Raw genomic sequence first — 20,172 nt, forward strand, 5'->3', positions numbered from 1 at the left:
CACCACAAAGGGTGAATTAAATGAAGAAGGGAAGAGAGGGGGAGAGGGCAGGAGGATGAGGAGGAGGAGGACAAGGAGGAAGAGGAGGACGAGGAGGAGGAGGAGAAGGAACAAGAGGAGGAAGAGGAGGATGACGAGGAGGATGAGGAGGAGGAGGATGAGGAGGAGGAGGATTAATCATTGCTACTTGGTTCTATAAGGTTAAGGGAAGCAGGTGTACTTCCTCTCCCTAAAGAAGTTAAGAACCTAATTTTTGTTTTTTTTTTTTTTTTTTGCTCTTTATTCTTTTATATATTGTACTTTCTTTGAAGCTGCTTTTTGTTTTGTGAGACTATATGCTCTGAAGACATTTTCATAGTTACATTGTGTGAAACGCTCTGATTTCCGTAGACCAGATGATTTAGTAGAGTTCAATATTGCTAGTAACTTTCCTGCAGACTGAAGACTTGGTTCGATTGTCTTTGGACATGTGGATTTTCTAAGCTGCAGTAGGATGCCAGTCTCTCTGGAGGTTGTTAGGGCTTTTCTTTATATTTGGTGTCAGAAGTGTCACCAGCCTGTCCAGATGTGCACCATTCTCCGTTCAGTTTGTCCCATATTTGGTAAAATTTCAAATCTGAAGACCTTTGGTTTCATTCCATCCTGGGAAGTTTTCTCCGATTTCGATTTCTTCCTTTTGCCGCTCTCTTTCTGGAAAATCCTGTTTGATGAACATTGGATATTCTGGAAGAATCACGTTTCTCTTAAGTTTTCTCCTATATATGCCATCTGTGTCATTCTGCATTGTGTGTGAGACCCCTTCTTTCTCTCTTCCCGTTAACTCCTTCTCGCCGCAGTGACTCCAGCCTGCTGTTCAGCCCTTCTCTGCGTGCAGGGCGTCTTCAGCTCATAGCAGCGCTCATCAGAGGGGCCCTCGCTCTGTCCCGACTTTCGGCGCCCTGTTGCCCAGGCACAGAGTCTGGGAATTCAGGTCCCCTGCAACATGACAGAGTGCACAGCTCAAAAGACAGGCTGCATGCTGAGGATACATGTTCTGTCAAATGTCTGCTTAGAGCACCAGGCACAGAACAGGGCATCAACCCAGCCCTCAACCCTAATCAGGGATTTTACAGGCTGGGCAAATGCTGTTGTGTGTAAATAAACTAGAATGAATGAGGACTCCAAGGACCCAGCTCAAAACACCAACAAGGAAAGGGAAGACTCCTGGAGCCTCCAGCTAGAACAACACACACCCTAGCCAGATATAAAAGCCCAGCTGCCCACAGCACCTCAGGCATTCACACTCACACACACACACTCACTCACACACTCACACACACTCACTCACACACACACACTCGCTCACTCACACACACCCCCAGCTCAACCCCCAGTATGGCCGCATCCGCCATGTCCGTCTGCTCCAGTGATCTGAGCTATAGCAGCCGGGTCTGCCTGCCCAGATCTGGTGACTCTTGCACTGATTCCTCCTGGCAGGTGGACGACTGCCCAGAGAGCTGCTGCGAGCCCCCCTGCTGCGCCCCCAGCTGCTGTGCCCCAGCCCCCTGCCTGACCCTGGTCTGCACCCCAGTGAGCTGTGTGTCCAGTCCCTGCTGCCAGGCGACCTGTGAGCCCAGCCCCTGCCAATCAGGCTGCACCAGCTCCTGCACGTCCTCATGCTGCCAGCAGTCTAGCTGCCAGCCGGCTTGCTGCACCTCCTCCCCCTGCCAGCAGGCCTGCTGCGTGCCTGTCTGCTGCAAGCCTGTGTGCTGTGTGCCCGTCTACAGTGGGGCTTCTTCTTCATGCTGCCAGCAGTCTAGCTGCCAGCCAGCTTGCTGCACCTCCTCCCCCTGCCAGCAGGCCTGCTGTGTGCCTGTCTGCTGCAAGCCCATCTGCTCTGGGATTTCCTCTTTGTGCTGTCAGCAGTCTAGCTGTGTGAGCTCTGTGTCCAGCCCCTGTGAGCCCAGCCCCTGCCAATCAGGCTGCACCAGCTCCTGCACACCCTCTTGCTGCCAGCAGTCTAGCTGCCAGCCGGCTTGCTGCACCTCCTCCCCCTGCCAGCAGGTCTGCTGCGTGCCCGTCTGCTGCAAGCCTGCGTGCTGTGTGCCCACCTGTTCTGGGGATTCCTCTTCATGCTGCCAGCAGTCTAGCTGCCAGCCGGCTTGCTGCACCTCTTCCCCGTGTCAGCAGGCCTGCTGTGTGCCCGTCTGCTGCAAGCCTGTGTGCCGTGTGCCTGTCTGCTGTGGGGCTTCCTCATGCTGCCAGCAGTCTAGCTGCCAGCCAGTTTGCTGTGCCTCTTCCTCCTGCCAGCAGGCCTGCTGTGTGCCTGTCTGCTGCAAGCCCGTCTGCTGCGTGCCTGTGTCCTCTGGGGCTTCCTATCTGTGCTGCCAGCAGTCTAGCTGCCAGCCGGCTTGCTGCACCTCCTCCTGCTGCAGACCCTCCTCCTCCGTGTCCCTCCTCTGCCGCCCCGTGTGCAGCTCCACCTGCTGCGTGCCCGTCCCCTCCTGCTGTGCCCCCACCTCCTCCTGCCAGCCCAGCTGCTGCCGCCCGGCCTCCTGCGTGTCCCTCCTCTGCCGCCCCACGTGCTCCCGCCCGGCCTGCTGAGGCCTCTTCTCAGGCCAGGAGTCCAGCTGCTGACGGACATGTCCCCCAGGGCCAGCCAGGTTCAGGTCCTGACCTGGGTTAGGTGGCTGCCCCCACCTGGGATGGGGTCCCCGTGTCTCCCCTGTGCTGAGGTGACTTCCCCCTCCTTGCTCCCAGGAGTCCCATCCTCGCTGCTCCCCAGCTCCTGCCTCCCAGCAGGTACCCACCTGCCTGCTGGGTCCCCTGTCCTCCCTCCCAGCTTCTCTGCACTGGGTCACTTGGCCTCAACTTGAGCCTGTCAGCACCTCCTCCTGCTCCCCAATAAACTCTCCTTGGTCACCATTCTCTTTTCCTGTTGTGCTCCTGGGGGGACACATGGTGTGAGCTGACATTGGTCTCCTCCAGCCATGACTGTTTTTAGGAGTGAGGGCAGTGGCCTGCCTCCTCTGGACGGGTTACCAAGTGGGACTCCGGCCACATCCAGGAAGGCTCAGTCCTGCTCAGCCCCCTTATGCCCTGGGTGTGAGCAGGGCTGGGGTGGAGACTCCCTGCCACAATTCTCCTGGCTGTGGGCTCAGCTCTCCCTTCCCAGCCAGCTCCCTGCCCCACCTCAGGGCTCCCTAATGTTCCCACCATCACTGGAAGGATTTTGTCTTTCCTTTGTCACTTACTGGCATCCACACATCACACCCATGCTCTGAAAGCCTCCAGCTGCAAGTGTTCCCTCTCATGGGGAGGGCGGTGAGTTCAGGTGGCCACCTCCCACCACAGACATCAAAGGGGCTGGGTTGTCCTCTCCACTCCCAGGACAACCAGGGGCATGGGACCCAAACTAGGACAAGTGGGTTTTGCTGAATTGAACATTAAATTAAATATGCAGACTGTGGCCGGGCACAGTGGCTCACGCCTGTAATCCCAGCACTTTGGGAGGCCAAGGTGGGCGGATCACAAGGCCAGGAGTTTGAGACCAGCCTGACCAACATGGTGAAACCCTGTCTCTACTAAAAAGTACAAAAATTAGCCTGGCATGGTGGTGCACACCTGTAATCCCAGCTACTCAGGAGGATGAGGCAGGAGAATCGCTTGAACCCGGGAGGGGGAGCTTGCAGTGAGCTGAGATTGCGCCACTGCACTCCAGCCTGGGTGACAGAGCGAGACTCTGTCTCAAAAAAAAAAAAAAAAAAAGCAGACCATAGAGGGTGATTAGCTTCTTTAGAAAAGTGGCTGCCTAGAATATGGCTTCCAGTTTTACATGGGCAAAGTCATGTGTTGCTTAATGACGGGATTACGTTTTGAGGAATGCATTTTTTAGGCGATTTTGTCATCGTGTGAACATCACCGAGTGTATTTACATGAACCTAGACGGTGCAGCCCACTACACACCTAGGCTGTATGGTGCACACACTACACACCAAGGTTCTATGGCTCCTAGCTGCAAACCTTACAGCACGCTACAGTGTGAATACTGCAGGCAGTCGCAGTGTACAAACAGTGTATTTGTGTTTCTAAACACAGACAAGGTACAGTAAGAAGTCAGTGTTATACTCTTACAGGACCACCATCCCCTGTGCTGTGCACGGTCGGCTGAAACATGGTCTGGCCACACATGACTGTATACTCTCTAACTTTTCACACCTGCTTTACCTTTCAGGCTTAATCACTTTCAATTCTTTACTTGTGTTAGGCTAGGAGTTAATGGAATCTAAATTGCAAATAAGTATAATCAAGTACTTCGTTTCACATAACCCAAATTGGAAAGGAAGCCAAAAAGCTCTGGGGTCTTGGTGGACACTGCATTTGTATTCGTTCTTGTTTTTTAATTGTCGTAAAATACACATAACATAAAATTTACCATCGAAACGATTTTTAGGGGTACAGTCAGTGGCATTCAGGACATTAATGTTGTTGTGCAGCCATCACCACCGTTCATCTCCAGAACTTCTTCGTCTCCCAACACTGAAACTCCACACCCATTAAACACTCACTCCCCGTCACCCCCCAGCCCCAGCACCCACCATTCTACCTTTGTCTCCGTGAATCTGACCAGTCTAGTGACCTCATATAAGCGGAACATCACCAAGGTTCATCCATGTCGTAGTGTGTGTCAGCATTTCCTTCCCTCTTTATGGCTGACTGACATTCCACTGTGTGGATGGACCACATTGTGTTTACCCAGGCATCTGTTCATGGACACTTGTGTTGCTTCTACCTTTTGGCAATTGTGAGTAAAGCTGCTATGAACATGGGTGTACAAGTATCTCTTTCAATTCCTTTGAGAATGGACCCAGTAGTGAAATTGCTGAATCATTTGGTCATTCTGTTTGTAACTTTTTGAGCCACTGTTTTCCACAGTGGCTGTACAATTTTAGTTTCCCACCAACAGCGCACAAGAGTTCCAGTTTCTCCACATCGTCGCCAGCATAACACATTCTGTTCTTTGGGCATTAGCCATCCTAGTGTGTGGGGGTGCCTTTGGTTTTACCATGGACCCGTGCTCCTGACTAAGCCAGTCCCTACTCCCTGGCGCCAGCCTTGCCCCTGGCCCAGCAGCCCCACCTCTCACACATCAGCCCTGTCACATACCAACCCCACCCCTCACACACCAGTCCCGCCCCCTCACACCAGCCCTACCCCCACACACCAGCTCCACCCCCTCACACCAGCCCCACCCTCTCACACCAGCCCCACCTCCTCACACTAGCCCCACCCCTTGCACCAGCCCCACCCCTTCACACCAGCCCCACTCCTCGCACCAGCCCCACCCCTCGCACCAGCCCTAGCCCTCCATCAACCCCATCCATCCCTATTAGAGGGCTAATTAGAGGGCCCCTATCTGCCCTGCACTTCCCATCCACCACACCCCCTCACCTCGCCCCGCCCCTCCAGTCAGCCCCTGCTCCTCTCACCACCTGTGCTCATCACCTCTGCCCTTCCTATCTGCCCTGCCCCCGTGCCCAACCCCTACCCCCGTCCCATCCTGAGCCTGGCCCTCTTCCTGCAGAGGAACGAGTACCTGCTGACGGTGGTGGCGGAGGAGAGCGACCTGCTGCTGCTCGGCCTGCGGTTCTCGCCTGCCCAGCTGCACTTCCTGTTCCTTCGCAAGGACAGGGCCGGCGCCTGGCAGACCCGAGTGTCCTTCCGCAGCCCGGCCCTGGTGGACAGTCGCTGGCACACGCTGGTCCTGGCTGTGTCTGCAGGCGTCTTCTCCCTCACCACGGACTGCGGCCTCCCAGTAGACATGTAGGTACCCACCCGGGGAGGGTGCACCTGCGGCCCGCAGAGTCCTGCCAGGCCAGGCGTCCTTCAGCCATGCTCGCCGGGCAACACCGGCAGGAGCTGTCCTGGGGCAGGAGCCAACTAGGTCCAGGAGTCATGGGGTGGAGGGGCAGGAGCCATCCACGGGGCAGGAGCTGCCCAGGGGGCAGGAGCCTTTCATGAGGCAGGGGCTGACCAGGGGAGGTCAGGTCAGGATCCGCGTGAGCCTCTGAAGGGCTGCATGGGGCGAGGCAAGCTCACCATCTGTGGGCAGAGTGGGCATTGGCAAGAGCAGGTGGTGAGTGATGCCCTGGATTCGGGCTGGAAGGGGAATCCAGGGAGTGTTTAGGAAGCACACTGCTGTCAAAACCCACATTTTAATGTTTCTCCATACCTTGAACACAAAACCCGCTGCACATCAGAGTCAGTGGCTTAGAACCAGGTAAGGGCGATCACACCAAGCACACTCCTTTTCCAGAAAAGTAGCTCAGGGGACTTGGCAGGGGACCAGCACTGTGGGGAGGGCGTTAACATCACATCAGGCAGCAGCAGGAAGTCAGAGTAACTCCTTTCCCAACCTCCAGGCTGGAGGCCCAGGCCTGGCTTCGTGACTCCACATGGCAGGTTCCTCGAGGATGAGGGAGCAAATATTGACAAAAACTCCAAATGAGCACAAGATTATCCTTTGTAGCCCTGGACACAGTGGGGGCTTTTGGAAGCCGAGTTTGCTTCTCGTTTTTGACGTCACCTGGTTTCTGTGGCCTGACAGTAGGTCCCCTGGACAGGAGCCCTCAGTCCCCATAGCTCAGCCAGTTGGTTACCCATGTCAGGATCTACCACTGTGGAGTAGCACTGTGCTTCTGTCTTTTTAATTGCAAATGATCCAGTTTATATTAAATCTATTAAATTATGATTTCAAATATTACTTTCAAAGGTAGGATCTTCTGTTTTGTTATGAAACTTATCTCACAATTATTTTTATTATGCAGTTAGTTTAAACACACTTTTATCATAGCCTCTCTCCCACCCTCCCCCAAACTCATTCGGGCCCTTAGGAGGGTAACGAGTTCTCCGGTCCCGAGAGTTGAGAGTCTCCCAGGGAGGTGCTGTGCGGGCTGAAGACAACCTGACCTGGCAGCGGCTTCCCACCCCTAAAGAAAGTCTTTCTGGCTGGGCATGACGCCACCTGACTTCTGGCTTTGCCACAGCAGCTAGGAATGATGTGGCCGCAGCACCTGAGGCCTGCACAAACGTTCACCTGCCTCCTCAGGAGAAAGGAAGAAATTAGGGTCGAAAGCATAATGATTAAGAATATTCCCCGAATATTAAAAGTGGACTTCCTGGGGGAGATGGTGGGACATGAAGAGTCACAGGCCTGGAGCCAATTGTGGCCACGGGAAGAACTTAAGTCCTTGGCAGGCTGCCATGGAAGGTACAGGCCAGGGCTCGGGGGGCCAGAAGCCTGGACCCTAGCAGAGACCAAGCTGTGTGCAGAGGACGGGGCCTTCTGGGACAGCAGGGCAGGAGCTGAGCTCACCATGGCCAGCTGCAGCCAGATGGCAAAGACTGGAAGGAGCAGACGTTTTACAAGAGACAGTGGCAGCGTGGCAGGGAGGCAAGACCGAAGGCACCCCTACTCTTCCACCCAGGAGCTCTAGCCATGCCGTTCCCCAGCGGGTACCCACCTTGCTCCATCTCCGGTGTTCAGCCTCTACTCACTCATCAAGACCGCCTGCTCCTGACACCCTCGCGGGTCAGCAGCCTCCCTCCTGCCCTGAAGCCATGTGTCCCAGCACCCCAGGCTGGGTGATGGTACAGGAGCTCAGTGGAGGGAGGGTGAGTGGGCCGGAGGACCCTGTACAGGCTGAAGCCACGGCACATTCACCATGAGATGGGGAGAACCACTAAGCATGTCACCACACACTTCTGCAGAAGGCCCTGGCCCTGGGGTGAAGGGCTCCCCAGAATTCATGTCCACCCAGCACCCATGAACGTGACCTTACCTGGAAACACGGTCTTTACAGTCAAGTCAAGCTGAGGTCATCCTGGAGTGAGGCGGGCCCTGCTTCAGTGCGACTAGGATCCTTACCAGGAGACAGATAAGGGGAGAGGTGGACACCGGAGTGACATGGCCACAGGTCACGGGGAGCACCTGGAGCCACCAAAAGCTGATGAGTCGAGGAAGTGTCCTCCTCTGGAGCCTTTGGAGAAACCCTGCCCCAGCTTGATCCAGGCTACTGGCCTCCAGAGCCGTGCAGGCGATCGGCCCTGTGTGCCGTCCTTTGTGTGGCAGCCACAGCACGGATGCATGCTGCTTAGTGAGGGGCTCGTTCCCGCTGCTTCTGTGAGTAAACTGGTACGACCGCTCTCCTGTGGCCCTAACGTTGTCCTCTGATATTTTCAGAATGGCCGATGTGCCCTTCCCGGCCACCCTGTCAGTGAGAGGAGCTCGATTCTTCGTCGGCAGCCGGAGGAGAGCCAAAGGCCTGTTCACGGTGAGTATGGAGGGGCTGCCCTCCCAACACCCGTGCTGTGGAATGGGACTGCCCCAGGCCCGTTGTCCTACTGCTCTAGTTAAACAGATCCTTGAATGTGCTAACTGGGGAAAGAAGGCACGGCGTGCGTGGAGTCTCTGCCACAGCGCCTTCACACTGCTGTTTCCTCTTGGGAAAAGAAGGCACAGCGTGCGTGGAGTCTCTGCCACAGCGCCTTCACACTGCTGTTTCCTCTTGGGAAAAGAAGGCACAGCGTGCGTGGAGTCTCTGCCACAGCGCCTTCACACTGCTGTTTCCTCCTGGCACCCTCCTCCCTCATGGTCTTGGGTCCCTGCCCAACGGTCCTCTTCAGGCTGCCCCCACCACACTGAGCCGATGCCCACACTCCGCCCTGCAGTCCCTTCCCCGGAGCAGTCTTTCCTCAGTAGTGCTGACTGCTCTTAGGCCAGCTGTGTGTCTGCTCAGTGCCTGTGTCTCCACCCACGTGTGAGCGGGGATCTCACTCCATGAGGCTAGAGGTCTTTGTTCCCTGCTGAGTCCAGTGTCTAGAGCCATGTGTGGCATATAGCAGATGCTCTGAATATTTATCGATGCATGTTTGGACAGATGGATGAATGGATGGGCAGATGGAGGGATGGACAATGGATGGATGGATGGATGGAGAGATGAACAGATGGAAAGAAAGATGAATGGATGGGTGAATGGAGGGATGAATGAATGAGTGATGGATGAATGGGTTGGAAGGATGGATGGACAAATGGATGGACGAATGGAGGGGTGGATGGAGGGGTGGATGGATGAGTGGTGGGTGAATGGGTGGGTGGATGGATGGATGGATGAATGCATGGATGAACAGATAGATGGATGGGCTGTTGGATGAGCAGAGTAGCCAGTCACTCTAAGTTCACACAAAAAAACCCTTCTGTGGTTCAGTTCCCTCGGAAGGGGGGCAATTCTTCACCATTGCTCCCACGGCCTTCTCAATAACCATCATGTAAACTCTTCCCACTTACCTCTGCAAAAGGTTAGATTCCACCCACCCCACCCTCCTCCGGGGTTTGGATGGGCCAAGCCCAGTGGTCCCCTCCTCAGCGGGTCCCTCCCCAGCAGCATGGGCCTGAAGGAGCTGTCCCTCTCTCTGCAGGGCCTGGTGAGGCAGCTGGTCCTGCTGCCCGGCTCAGACGCCACCCCAAGGCTGTGTCCCAGCAGGAATGCCCCACTGGCGGTGCTGTCCATCCCACGGGTCCTGCAGGCTCTCACGGGGAAGCCAGAAGATAACGAGGTGCTAAAATATCCCTACGGTTAGTAGGGGGGCCGCCAACCCCTGCACCAAAGGCAGACGCAAGAGCCCTGGCCTCACACCAGGCAGGAACTCAGGGCTCAGCTCTCAGTACTTCCCATGCGCTTGCCCCTCTCATCACTGCCATGGGGGGCAGCGGTCACATTGGCCAGGGAGATGCTTGGGGCCCACCCCCAGGAAGGTAGGCGGCACCATCAGACAGGCCAGTGTCATCCTGCCCTCCCCTCCAAGCACTCCCATGACAGCCATCCAGCCCCTTCCTGGGGACCCCAGGCAGACAGCAGGCCTAACTTACTTTAGAAAGTCTTTGTCCAGAGCTATCTGACATCCCTCATCCCCTTTTGCCCCCCAAGGACAGTATTTGGGCCATTTCTCCCCACCCCGCCTCTGTCCCACCATTATCCAGACCAGCACGCCCCAGTCAGGCCCATTCTGGCCCTATACTCACGTCTTCCACAATCCCTGTGGCCCAGAGGGCCTCCCCACTTGGCTTTCTCTTGTGTGAAGTTACAAGGGTGACTGTATTTATTTAAACCACACTCCCGCCATGGAGAATCTGAAATGCCCCTCCCCACCACATCCCCGCTGCTCAGCGGCCACCTCGAGGGACAGTGAAGTGGAGAACAGCCGAGCCCCTAAGCCTCAGGGTTAGTGGTTACCAGGTAGGGGAGCCCCCACCTCCAACACATCCGGGCTACATGGTATACTGTCACACCACTGGCCAGCACCGGCTGGCAGGTGCACAGTTGTCCCACGTAGAGTCAAGAGGTGGCAGAATTAGGACCCACAGTGGGGTGTGACTACTGGAAGTGAGGAAATCAAACTGTCACAGATCCAAGCCAAGCCGTAGTTAAGACATACCAGTGTCAACAGGGACTCCCTCCCGAGAGGAGGCCGCACCATGTGCAATGGCTGAGGACTCTCAGAGGAGCAGGGCTTTTCTGTCTCAATGGGATGGAAAACCGTGCCTTTCAGAGTGGACAGAGGGTGGGCTGACCGTACACGGGGCATCATGATGTCCTTCGTCACCAGTAGGCCAGGTTCTCACTTCCCCGCCAGCGATGTGGCAGGCTTGTGCCAAGGTGCCTGCAGGGACCCTTCCAGGCCCGCTCGCAGAGGCTGAGGCAGGGCAGCCTGGTTTGGGACCTCCTCCTGTGTCGTCTTTCTTGGGGGGCATTGGCTTGCTAGATACTCATCTTCCTGGTCTTCCCCTCAGAAACCAACATTCGAGTGACGCTGGGACCCCGGCCACCATGCACCGAGGTGGAAGACGCCCAGTTCTGGTTTGATGCTAGCCGGAAGGGGCTGTACCTGTGTGTTGGCAACGAGTGGGTCTCCGTGTTAGCAGGTGAGGCAGCCCTGCACCCAGGGCGTTGGCATGCAGGGCCACTCTGGCACAGCGTGACTGGGAGTGGAGGCTAGGAAAGGGGGCACCTCAGCCACCTCTGACTGACCTCAGGCTTGGCCTTCAGGCTGGGGCACTTCTGAGAGTGACAGGCAGCATCAGTACTGACCCCCAAAGCAAGCGGCGGCCAGGATGGCCAGCAAGCCAGGACACTGCCCTCCCTAGAGCCACAGGACTCTCAGCCACGGGCCCTCCTCAGGGCAGGCGCCACTCAGGACAGGAAACCGTCCCACCAGGAGCCTCGAGCCTGTGCATGTCATTTGGAAATGTGAACCTCCAGGGCATGGCACACGAGCTGACAGGGCTGGGCATCACTTGGTACCCCTTCCTGAACTATGGGAAGACGATGCCTGCCTCCCTGCAGCCTCCCTGGTAGGGTGGCCCGGCCGCTGCCTCTGCCCACACCCTCCCTGTCCGCTAGATCAGAGATGAAATCCAAGATGAAAAGCCTAAAAGGTTATTTTCACAGCGAGCCTTCTCAGCAGCCTGTTCCTGCTGCTGGGGAGGTAAGTGGAGGTGGCGATAGATGCTCCAGACGGGTTACCCGTGAGAAACGGGCACAGGTTCCGCCTAGCACATGTGTGAGCTGCTAGCTCTCTTTCACATGATCAAGGGCACAACTTGCCATAGAAGCAGTGAGCCTTTTAACAAGGCCACAATGTGTAAACTTCATCCTGTCGGTATCACTGGGGGTTGCACAGATCACAAGCCTCTGGCAGCAGTGAGTGGCCTCCCTTTGACAGGCCTTTCCTGTGAGAGTGAAATGTGGAAACTGATGCCCGAGGCCAAGGCTCAGGAGTCGTGGCTTGGGGCTTGGGGCTTGGGGATCATGCTCCCACGAGGATTACTCTGGATTTCTGTTCTTGGAAATCTTAACCGAGTCACAATGTTTCTATCACAAGCCAAAGAAAGACTGGACTACGTGGAGGAGCATCAGAACTTGTTCACCAACTCAGAGACCCTGGGCATCGAGGTGTTCCGCATCCCTCAGGTGGGGCTTTTTGTGGCCACAGCCAATCGCAAAGCCACATCCGCGGTCTACAAGTGGACGGAAGGGAAGTTCGTCTCCTATCAGAACATCCCCACGCACCAAGCACAGGCCTGGAGACATTTCACCATCGGGAAAAAGGTAAGTCTGTGTTCGGTGACTTTCTCCATTCCCTTTCACTTGGAAAGCCCCGAGTCCACGGGCGGGGCCCCTACACTGATTCTGCAGGTAAAGGAGTTTCTCATGGTGTCAACACCTCGTTCAGGTGGTAAAAGGCTCACAGAGTCGCACGCATTAGCCCACCACCCTAAATCCAGGATGTGACTTTGAGACAGTCTGCTCAGCTCCCACAAAATGGAAGACTAGACCATTTCCCAGATGCCATCCGGTTCTACATAGACCCCTCATCACTACATTTAAAACCTGTTGAGAGTGTTTACATGAGCTGGTCAAAAACCCACAAATCATTTCAGAAAGACATTAGAAGATGGACATTCCTGATCCTTCCTTTCCTCAAATGTTGAGGACACGCGATGTCCACATGCAAGGCTGAGGCCAGGCTCAGGGGAGCCACGGGTGGGACTTTGCAGGCTGGCAGCCACCTTCCTGTCAGGGCTGCTCTGGGCAGAGGGTCAAGGTGGTGTGTCTGGGAAATGATTGACATCACGATGGGAAGGACAGGGTTTCCTCTTCCTAGCTCCGTCCACTCCCTGGACTCCACGCAGCCATGTCCTGGAGACAGCACCTCCTGACTGCCCCCAAATAGTCATTCACTGGACTACAATGTGCCAAGCACACCCACCAGGCCCTGTCTGGACACAGAGCTAAAGCAGTGAGCACAGCAGACAGAAACTGCTCTCTTGTGGCTTATAGTCACCCTCATGCAGGCTGCATTTGCATCCAGTATGGCGAGTGAATAACTATTTTTTTTTTGATTGATGACATCATAAGGTTTTGATTTTTTATTATAAAAAAAAAACTTTGCATCCAAGAAAAATTGGAAAATTCTGAAAAGCAAAGGGGAAAATATTTCGTTCCATCATCTAAGCGAGTACGTAGGTTCATGTGGTGTCCTTGCCTCCAAGCACACTGTCCATGAACCATGCACCTTGCCCTTCTTTCTGTGTGTTCACGCAGCTGCACTATGAGCCCTGGGCACACTGCGCCATGTTCATGTTTTACACACATTGCCCTGACACAGCTTTGCGTGGCGATCACACCTGTAACACGGGAGAGCAGGTTGTGACGAGTTTTTCTGGTCATCTGGGTTATGAAGAACATTTTTGTGCATGAAGCTTTTCCTGAATTTGGGAATTTTGGCTTTTGTGTTTTTTGCCTTCAGATAGCAATAGAAGTGGAAATATTGGGTAAAGAATATGGACATTTTCAAGGGTCTTGATGAATGTAATGACCAGCTCTGCGCCCATCCCACCATGATGACCTGTAATGCGGGGGCCTCGGTCCTCTGTCCCTGCACCACGTAGCAGCCATGGATCTGGAGAGAGATGCTGATGTTCAGAAGCCTTCAGCACCAGGCCCCTGGCACCGACCCAAGCAGAACCACGTGGTCCTGGTTTACTCTCTTTCAGATCTTCCTGGCAGTGGCTAATTTTGAACCAGATGAAAAGGGTCAGGAGTTCTCTGTCATTTACAAATGGAGCCACAGAAAGCTGAAGTTTACCCCATATCAGAGCATTGCCACACACAGCGCCCGAGACTGGGAGGCCTTCGAGGTGGATGGGGAGCACTTCCTGGCGGTGGCCAACCACCGGGAAGGTAGGGCAGGTGTGGCCTTTACACCCAGAGGCAACCATTCCAGGGGCAGAGCAAGATTTGCATGCAGGATGAATGTGTATCTTATTAAAAATCAGTAAGCCGCACACAGCACAGGGTGAACATGCATTCTGGACCATTCCTCACTGTCTGGGGGACGGATATCTACTGGTTGTCCCTGGGGCACCTGCCCACAACAGAACCACCCCAGAAACATAGACTGCCAGACTGACTCCCAACACAGAATGCCTGCCATCCTCTCTCCTTGTCTGAAAACAACTAACTGACTGACTGACTACCTGACTAGCTGACTGACTACCTGACTCACTGACTGACTACCTGACTGACTACCTAATTACCTAACTGATGACTGATTGACCTGACTGCTTGACTACTTGACTAACTACATGACTAATTACCTGACTGACTGACTACCTTACTGACTGACTACATCACAGACTGACTGACTGACTACCTTACTGACTACCTGACTCTCTGACTGACTGACCACCTGATACCTGATTGGCTGACTGACAACCTGAATGACTAACTAGCTGATGGGCTAACTGCCTGACTGACTGATTATCTGACTAACTACCTGACTGGCTGACTGACTGACCACCTGAATGACTATCTGACTGGCTAACTGAATGACTGACTGTCTCACTGACTGACTGACTGACTGACTGCCTCAAAGAGAGAGTGACTGACTGACTGACTGACTGACTGACTACCTGAATGGCTGACTGACTGACTGATTACCTAACTATCTGACTGGCTGACTGACTAACTATGGCTGACTACCTCACTGACTGATTGACTAACTACCTGTCTGATTGACTATCTGAATGACTACCTGACTCTCTGACTACTAATTACCTGACTACCTTACTGACTGATTGACTGACTGTCTCACTGACTGATTACCTAACTACCTGACTGACTAGCTGACTGACTGACTAGCTAATTACCTGACTAACTGATGACTAACTACCTAACTGATGACTGACTACATGACTGACTAATTACATGACTAACTGGCTAACTACCTGACTGACTGACTGACTGATGACCTGACTACATCACTGACTAATTACCTTTCTGACTACTTGTCTGACTGATTGACCGCCTAACTACCTGACTACCTGACTAACTACCTGTCTGACTGACAGATTACCTAACTACCTGATTGGCTAACTGACTCACTGAGTGACTACCTCACTGACTGACTGACTGATGACCTAATTACTTGACTCTCCGACTAACTGATTACCTAACTACCTGACTGGCTGACTCATTAACTGACTTACTATCTGACTGACTAACTACCTGTCTGACTGACTGAATGATTAGTTGACTACCTGACTGGCTGGCTGGCTGGCTGGCTGGCTGATGGACTACCTCACTGACTGACTGACTGACTGACAGTGACTACTTGCCTAACTACCTGACTGGCTGATTGACTACCTAACTACTTGACTGACTGACTGACTACCTCACTTACTAACTACCTAATTGACTGACAAACTACCTGACTGACTACCTGACTACCTTACTTATTGACTGACTGCCTAACTACCTGACTGACTGATGACTGACTACCTGACAACTGACTGACTGACTACCTGACTGATAATTAACTACCTGACTGATTAACTACCTGACTGATGACTGGCTGACTACCTAACTACTGAACTGACTGACTACCTCACTCACTGACTGACTGACGGACGGACTGACCAATTACCTGATTAACAACCTGACTGATGACTGACCGACTGCCTGACTAACCACTGAACTGACTGGCTGACTACCTAATTACTTGACAAACAAACTGACTAACTGACTACCTCACTGACTAACTACCTACCTCACTGACTGGCTGACTGACTGACTACCTGACTATCTGACTGACTAACCACCTGACTATCTGACTGGCTGACTGATGACTACCTGACAACTGACTACCTCACTCACTGACTAACTGATGACTGACTGACTGATGACTATCTGACAACTGACTACCTCACTCACTGACTGACTGATGACTGACTACCTGACTGATTAACTACCTGATGACTGACTACCTAACTGACTGACTTACTATCTCACTGACTTAACTGACTACCTCACTTACTGACTGACTGATGACTGACTACCGAACTAACTGCCTGGCTGACTGATTACCTTACTAACTACCTGACTGACTGACTATCTGACTACCTGACTTATTAACTACCTGACTGACCAACTACCTGACTGACTGACTGATACAACTGACCGACCACCTCACTGACTACTTCACTGACTAACTACCTGACTGACTAACTAACTGACTGACTGGCTGAATACCTCACTGACTAATTGGCTGGCTAACTGACTGACTGACTGACTACCTGACTGACTGACCAACTACCTGACCGACTGACAAATTAACTGACTGGCTGACTGACTACCTCACTGACTAACTGGCTGGCTGGCTGGCTGGCTGGCTGACTGACTCACTACCCGACTGACTGACCAACTACCTGACTACTTGACTACCTATCTCAGTGACTAACTGATGACTATCTGACTGACCAACTGTAATAACCGACTGACAACTGACTGACTGACTACCTCAATGACTGACTGACTGACTAAGCAGCCTCCCTGCAGGAAAGGTCTGACCAGCACAGGGAGTGCAGATGTTAGGCAGTGGGCCCAGGCCCATGGCAGCGATGCTGGCCTGGTGGCTGGCCTGGCCAGGTGTGCAATGGAGGACAGCTGCCAAGGACATGGGATCTGGATGGCCTCCATGGCCTTGCTTCCTGAGGACAGGCAGCGGTCCCCCCTTGTGCCAGCAGAGACAGTGAGGAGCACCGGCCTGAGAGGCGCCAGGACACTGCCCTGAGTGGCCACCACAAGTACCTGCCATCCTGTAGCTCCAGGAGCCGGCCCGGGTCTGAGGACATCTCCCCACCTGCAGGACCCCCAGACCCAACCCTGCCCAGGCTCCACAGCTCTGCACTCCCCTGAGCCCACAACCCACCCAATGGGGGAGCTCCACAGTGGAGAGGGAGGAGCCTCCAGGCAGAGGTGGCAGTACGTGGGAAGGCCTGGCCTGTGGGGACGCTGGGGAGCCATGGGCGGTTGGGCCAGGACACGGTGGGCCCCACCTCCAGGACACGGGAAGGTCCTGGGGATGTACACCTGTCCCGAGGGCGATGGGGGCCACCAAGCATTTCCACATGGGAATGGCACCTGGGAAGGCCCAGAGATGGAGTCAGAAAGGGGCTGAGGGTGAGAGGCTCAAGGTAAGAAGGGATGTCCCCAACAGCTGGCCTTGCCCTCGTGGGTCTGCAGTCCTCAGGGCAGGGACTTGGACTGGGCTCTGGCTCCGTCAGGGCTGCCATGGGGCTGTGGAATCTGCCTCCCTGTCCCCAGCACAGTCCTTTGGTTCCAGGCGACAACCACAACATCGACAGCGTCATCTACAAGTGGAACCCGGCAACCCGGCTCTTTGAGGCCAACCAGACCATTGCCACCTCTGGCGCCTACGACTGGGAGTTCTTCAGTGTGGGGCCCTACTCGTTCCTGGTGGTGGCCAACACCTTCAACGGCACCTCCACAAAGGTGCACTCGCACCTCTACATCCGGCTCCTGGGCTCCTTCCAGCTCTTCCAGTCCTTCCCGGTAAGGCCCCCGGCATGAGCCCCACCTCTCCATCGCTGGCCACTGCGTCTGCCATGTGCACCTGCTGGACAGGTGATGTGGGCTGGGGGTCCACCGAGAGCCAAACCTAGTGCTGTTCTGCACCCGTGACCCCAAAACCCAGGCAGGGCCTGCCTCTCTGGACGGCACAGGCTCTTTGCCCAGCGTCTCAGCCCTTCTTGCCTGGCAGCCTCTGTGTGCCCAGGGACAGTCCAGGCACCCACCCGGAAATGAGGCAGGAGGTGCACCGTGGCTCTGCCCCACCCTGGTGTGGTGTTCTCCATAAAGCAGCCCCCAGGCTCAGAACAGGCCCTTTGTCCCCTCGGAAGCTCCTGCAGTCTAATCCGAGTCTGTATGCGTGTCAGGGCCCTGGCCCAGGGGCAGCTGGGCAGCTTGGCTCTGACCCAGGCCAGTGTGGGGGCCAGGTCGGGGCAGCCCGTGGCATTTCCCTCCAAGCCTCAAGTATCCCTTGGCTGGTTCCACCTCCAGGGGCGGGGACAGTGTGCTGCCTGCTCCCAGCAAGTGTGTCGAGGACTGTGACCGGAGCAGAGGTGCGGGGTATGGGACAGGCGGGGGCGCATCTCCCACCTCGGGCTCAGCCTCTATGTGAGCTGCGGTTCCCCAGAGGGGACAGCTCGATGGCTTTGCAGTGCCGGTGACAGCACTCCTACTGTTTGCTAGAAGCGTGCCTCTCATAAAACATCACCTCCCTCGTGTCCTTCCTGAATCTTCTGTGCCCCCTGACCTGGCGACCCATTCCACTGCAGAAATGTTCTCAGGGCCTTCTGCACCCGAGGCAGTGAGACTAACTCAGGCCACTCTTGCCACACGAGCTGCCCCCATGCCACGTCCCAGTGAGGCTGGTACAGGGGCAGAGCCATAGCAGACGCTGATGCCCAGACCCCTTGCCCCCATCAGGGAGTCTGGAAACACAGCGACAGCAGTCAGGCCTTGCCAAGCTACCCCTGCATTAGACAAGAGGCTGTGCCTGTGGTGGGTGGGGCTTTACGGCTGAAATGATTGAAGGCATTCTGGAAAATTCCATACATTCCATATATAACATTCCATACATACATCTCATTAGGGCAAGCCTGCAGGGAGCACATGGGAATGAGCTTCCAAACAGAAGGGAGGAAAATGGAGTTCAGCAATCACAGGTTCCTGGAGCCCCTCCACCCGGCAGGAGTGAGAGCAGCTTAGGAAACCGGGAGTGTGACCACCTTGAGAAGCCCACAGGGGCCGGACCAGGAGCCGCGGCTCACAGGGACCACCCACCCACACGTGTTAATGCACGCAGAGAATTGCACTGGGGCTCCCCCGTGCTCAGCCCACCGGCAGGCTGTGGCACAGCGTCATCCAGGTGGCCACCGCCCCACCCTTCGGGCGCTCATGGTCCAGTGGGGAAGGGCAGTTTTACATAGATGTTCAAGGCACGAGGAGAGCAGCCATCAGCGAGCACACCCCCAACTTTTCCAGGCCTCACCAGGTGGAAGTGAGGGCTGGGAAAGTGGGAAAGTACCTGCAGGGCAGCAGGGCTGGCAGTAGGCAGCAGGGTCACCATCCAGAGCCACAGGCTGCAAGTGAAACATGAAGCCTGCCCTCGTGGGGTTGACAGGGCTGCATGGTAATGACTGGTCGGTGGCTGGGAGGGAGTAAGCCATTGGGAGGCTGCTGTGGCCGCCCAGATGAGCTGCAGGTACCCAGGTGAGGAGCCAGCAGTGCCAGAAGGAACATACCTCGAGCTCGCTAGTGCTGTGGATGGAACAGGTGAGCGTGCCTGGGATCTGGGAAGAGGCAAGATGAGCCTTCTGGCACCAGGGCAGAGTGAGGCTCAGTGCACTAGGTTGGGGGTGAGCCAGATTCCTTCCAGCCACTGGCCTTGGTAACAGCCTCAGGAGGTAGGTGGTGGCAGCAGCTCACACTGGCTGAACCTCGACTCTGTAGAGCGCCTGTGCCAAGAGCTCTGCCCACATCCTCCCACGTCACCCTCACAGCACCTTGAGAGGGGCTTGCTGCCACTCACTGGTCTCCGTTACCCACAAGGACACAGAGGCTTAGAGCAGTGGAGGGCTTTGCCCGTGGCAGAACTGGGATCAAGCCAAGCAATGCGGCCTGTCACTTGGTTTGATGTGGCACAGGACAGAGCTGAGCACAAGTTCCTTGTCTTACTGGTCCCTGCGCAGTCCTCTCACCACAACGTGCATGCTGCTAAGACTCTGCGAAACTACAAGGGTGTCCTGGGCTGGTGGCCACGTGCTGGTGTGCAGATAGCTGACCTGAAGAAGGGTTCAGGAGCCTTCAGTCATGGGTTAGGCGTGGCCACAGAGCTCAGCAGGGACGGCCCCTCTGACCAGTAGTCATTGACCTGGAGTCAGACTAGGCTGGTGAGGTTTGAGATGTGAAAGCAGCTGCAAGCTGGGGCCAAGACCATGATATGGGCTGGAAATTGGGATTCCCAAGGAGGCCTCGACACGCGGGTACAGTGGCTAAAAAGGCAAATGGTGGGCTGGGCACAGTGGCTCACGCCTGTAATCCCAACACTTTGGGAGCCCAAGGAGGGCGGATCACGAGGTCAGGAGATCAAGACCATCCTGGCTAACACGGTGAAACCCTGTCTCTACTAAAAATACAAAAAAATTAGCTGGGCGTGGTGGCGAGTGACTGTAGTCCCAGCTATTCGCGAGGCTGAGGCAGGAGAATG

General features: G+C 55.1%; 2 protein-coding genes across 6 annotated transcripts in view; both read left to right on the forward strand.

The window, feature by feature from the left end:
• TSPEAR (thrombospondin type laminin G domain and EAR repeats) overlaps positions 1–20,172 on the forward strand; it is an 85,557-nt gene that overhangs the window by 43,785 nt on the left and 21,600 nt on the right. For both annotated transcript variants that reach the window (XM_010360150.2, XM_030914678.1), the window contains 7 exons: positions 5,564–5,802; positions 8,222–8,312; positions 9,457–9,613; positions 10,829–10,960; positions 11,920–12,146; positions 13,595–13,781; positions 17,224–17,453. In XM_010360150.2, coding sequence (XP_010358452.1) covers positions 5,564–5,802; positions 8,222–8,312; positions 9,457–9,613; positions 10,829–10,960; positions 11,920–12,146; positions 13,595–13,781; positions 17,224–17,453 — 1,263 coding nt within the window. The remainder of the gene's footprint in view (positions 1–5,563; positions 5,803–8,221; positions 8,313–9,456; positions 9,614–10,828; positions 10,961–11,919; positions 12,147–13,594; positions 13,782–17,223; positions 17,454–20,172) is intronic.
• On the forward strand, positions 1,375–2,583 carry LOC104659961 (keratin-associated protein 10-12-like). 4 transcript variants are annotated; one of them, XM_030914683.1, is made up of 3 exons: positions 1,375–1,728; positions 2,044–2,169; positions 2,293–2,583. In XM_030914683.1, exons 1-3 carry the CDS (start codon positions 1,375–1,377, stop codon positions 2,581–2,583), a joined length of 771 nt encoding a protein of 256 aa, XP_030770543.1. The 4 variants fall into 4 exon arrangements, with proteins under 4 accessions (XP_030770543.1, XP_030770541.1, XP_030770540.1 ...); XM_030914681.1 differs by having other exon boundaries at positions 1,375–2,189; positions 2,343–2,583; XM_030914680.1 differs by having other exon boundaries at positions 1,375–2,169.

This window comes from Rhinopithecus roxellana, chromosome 13 (assembly GCF_007565055.1).
Source record: "Rhinopithecus roxellana isolate Shanxi Qingling chromosome 13, ASM756505v1, whole genome shotgun sequence".
In the NCBI taxonomy this organism is placed as follows: domain Eukaryota; kingdom Metazoa; phylum Chordata; class Mammalia; order Primates; family Cercopithecidae; genus Rhinopithecus; species Rhinopithecus roxellana.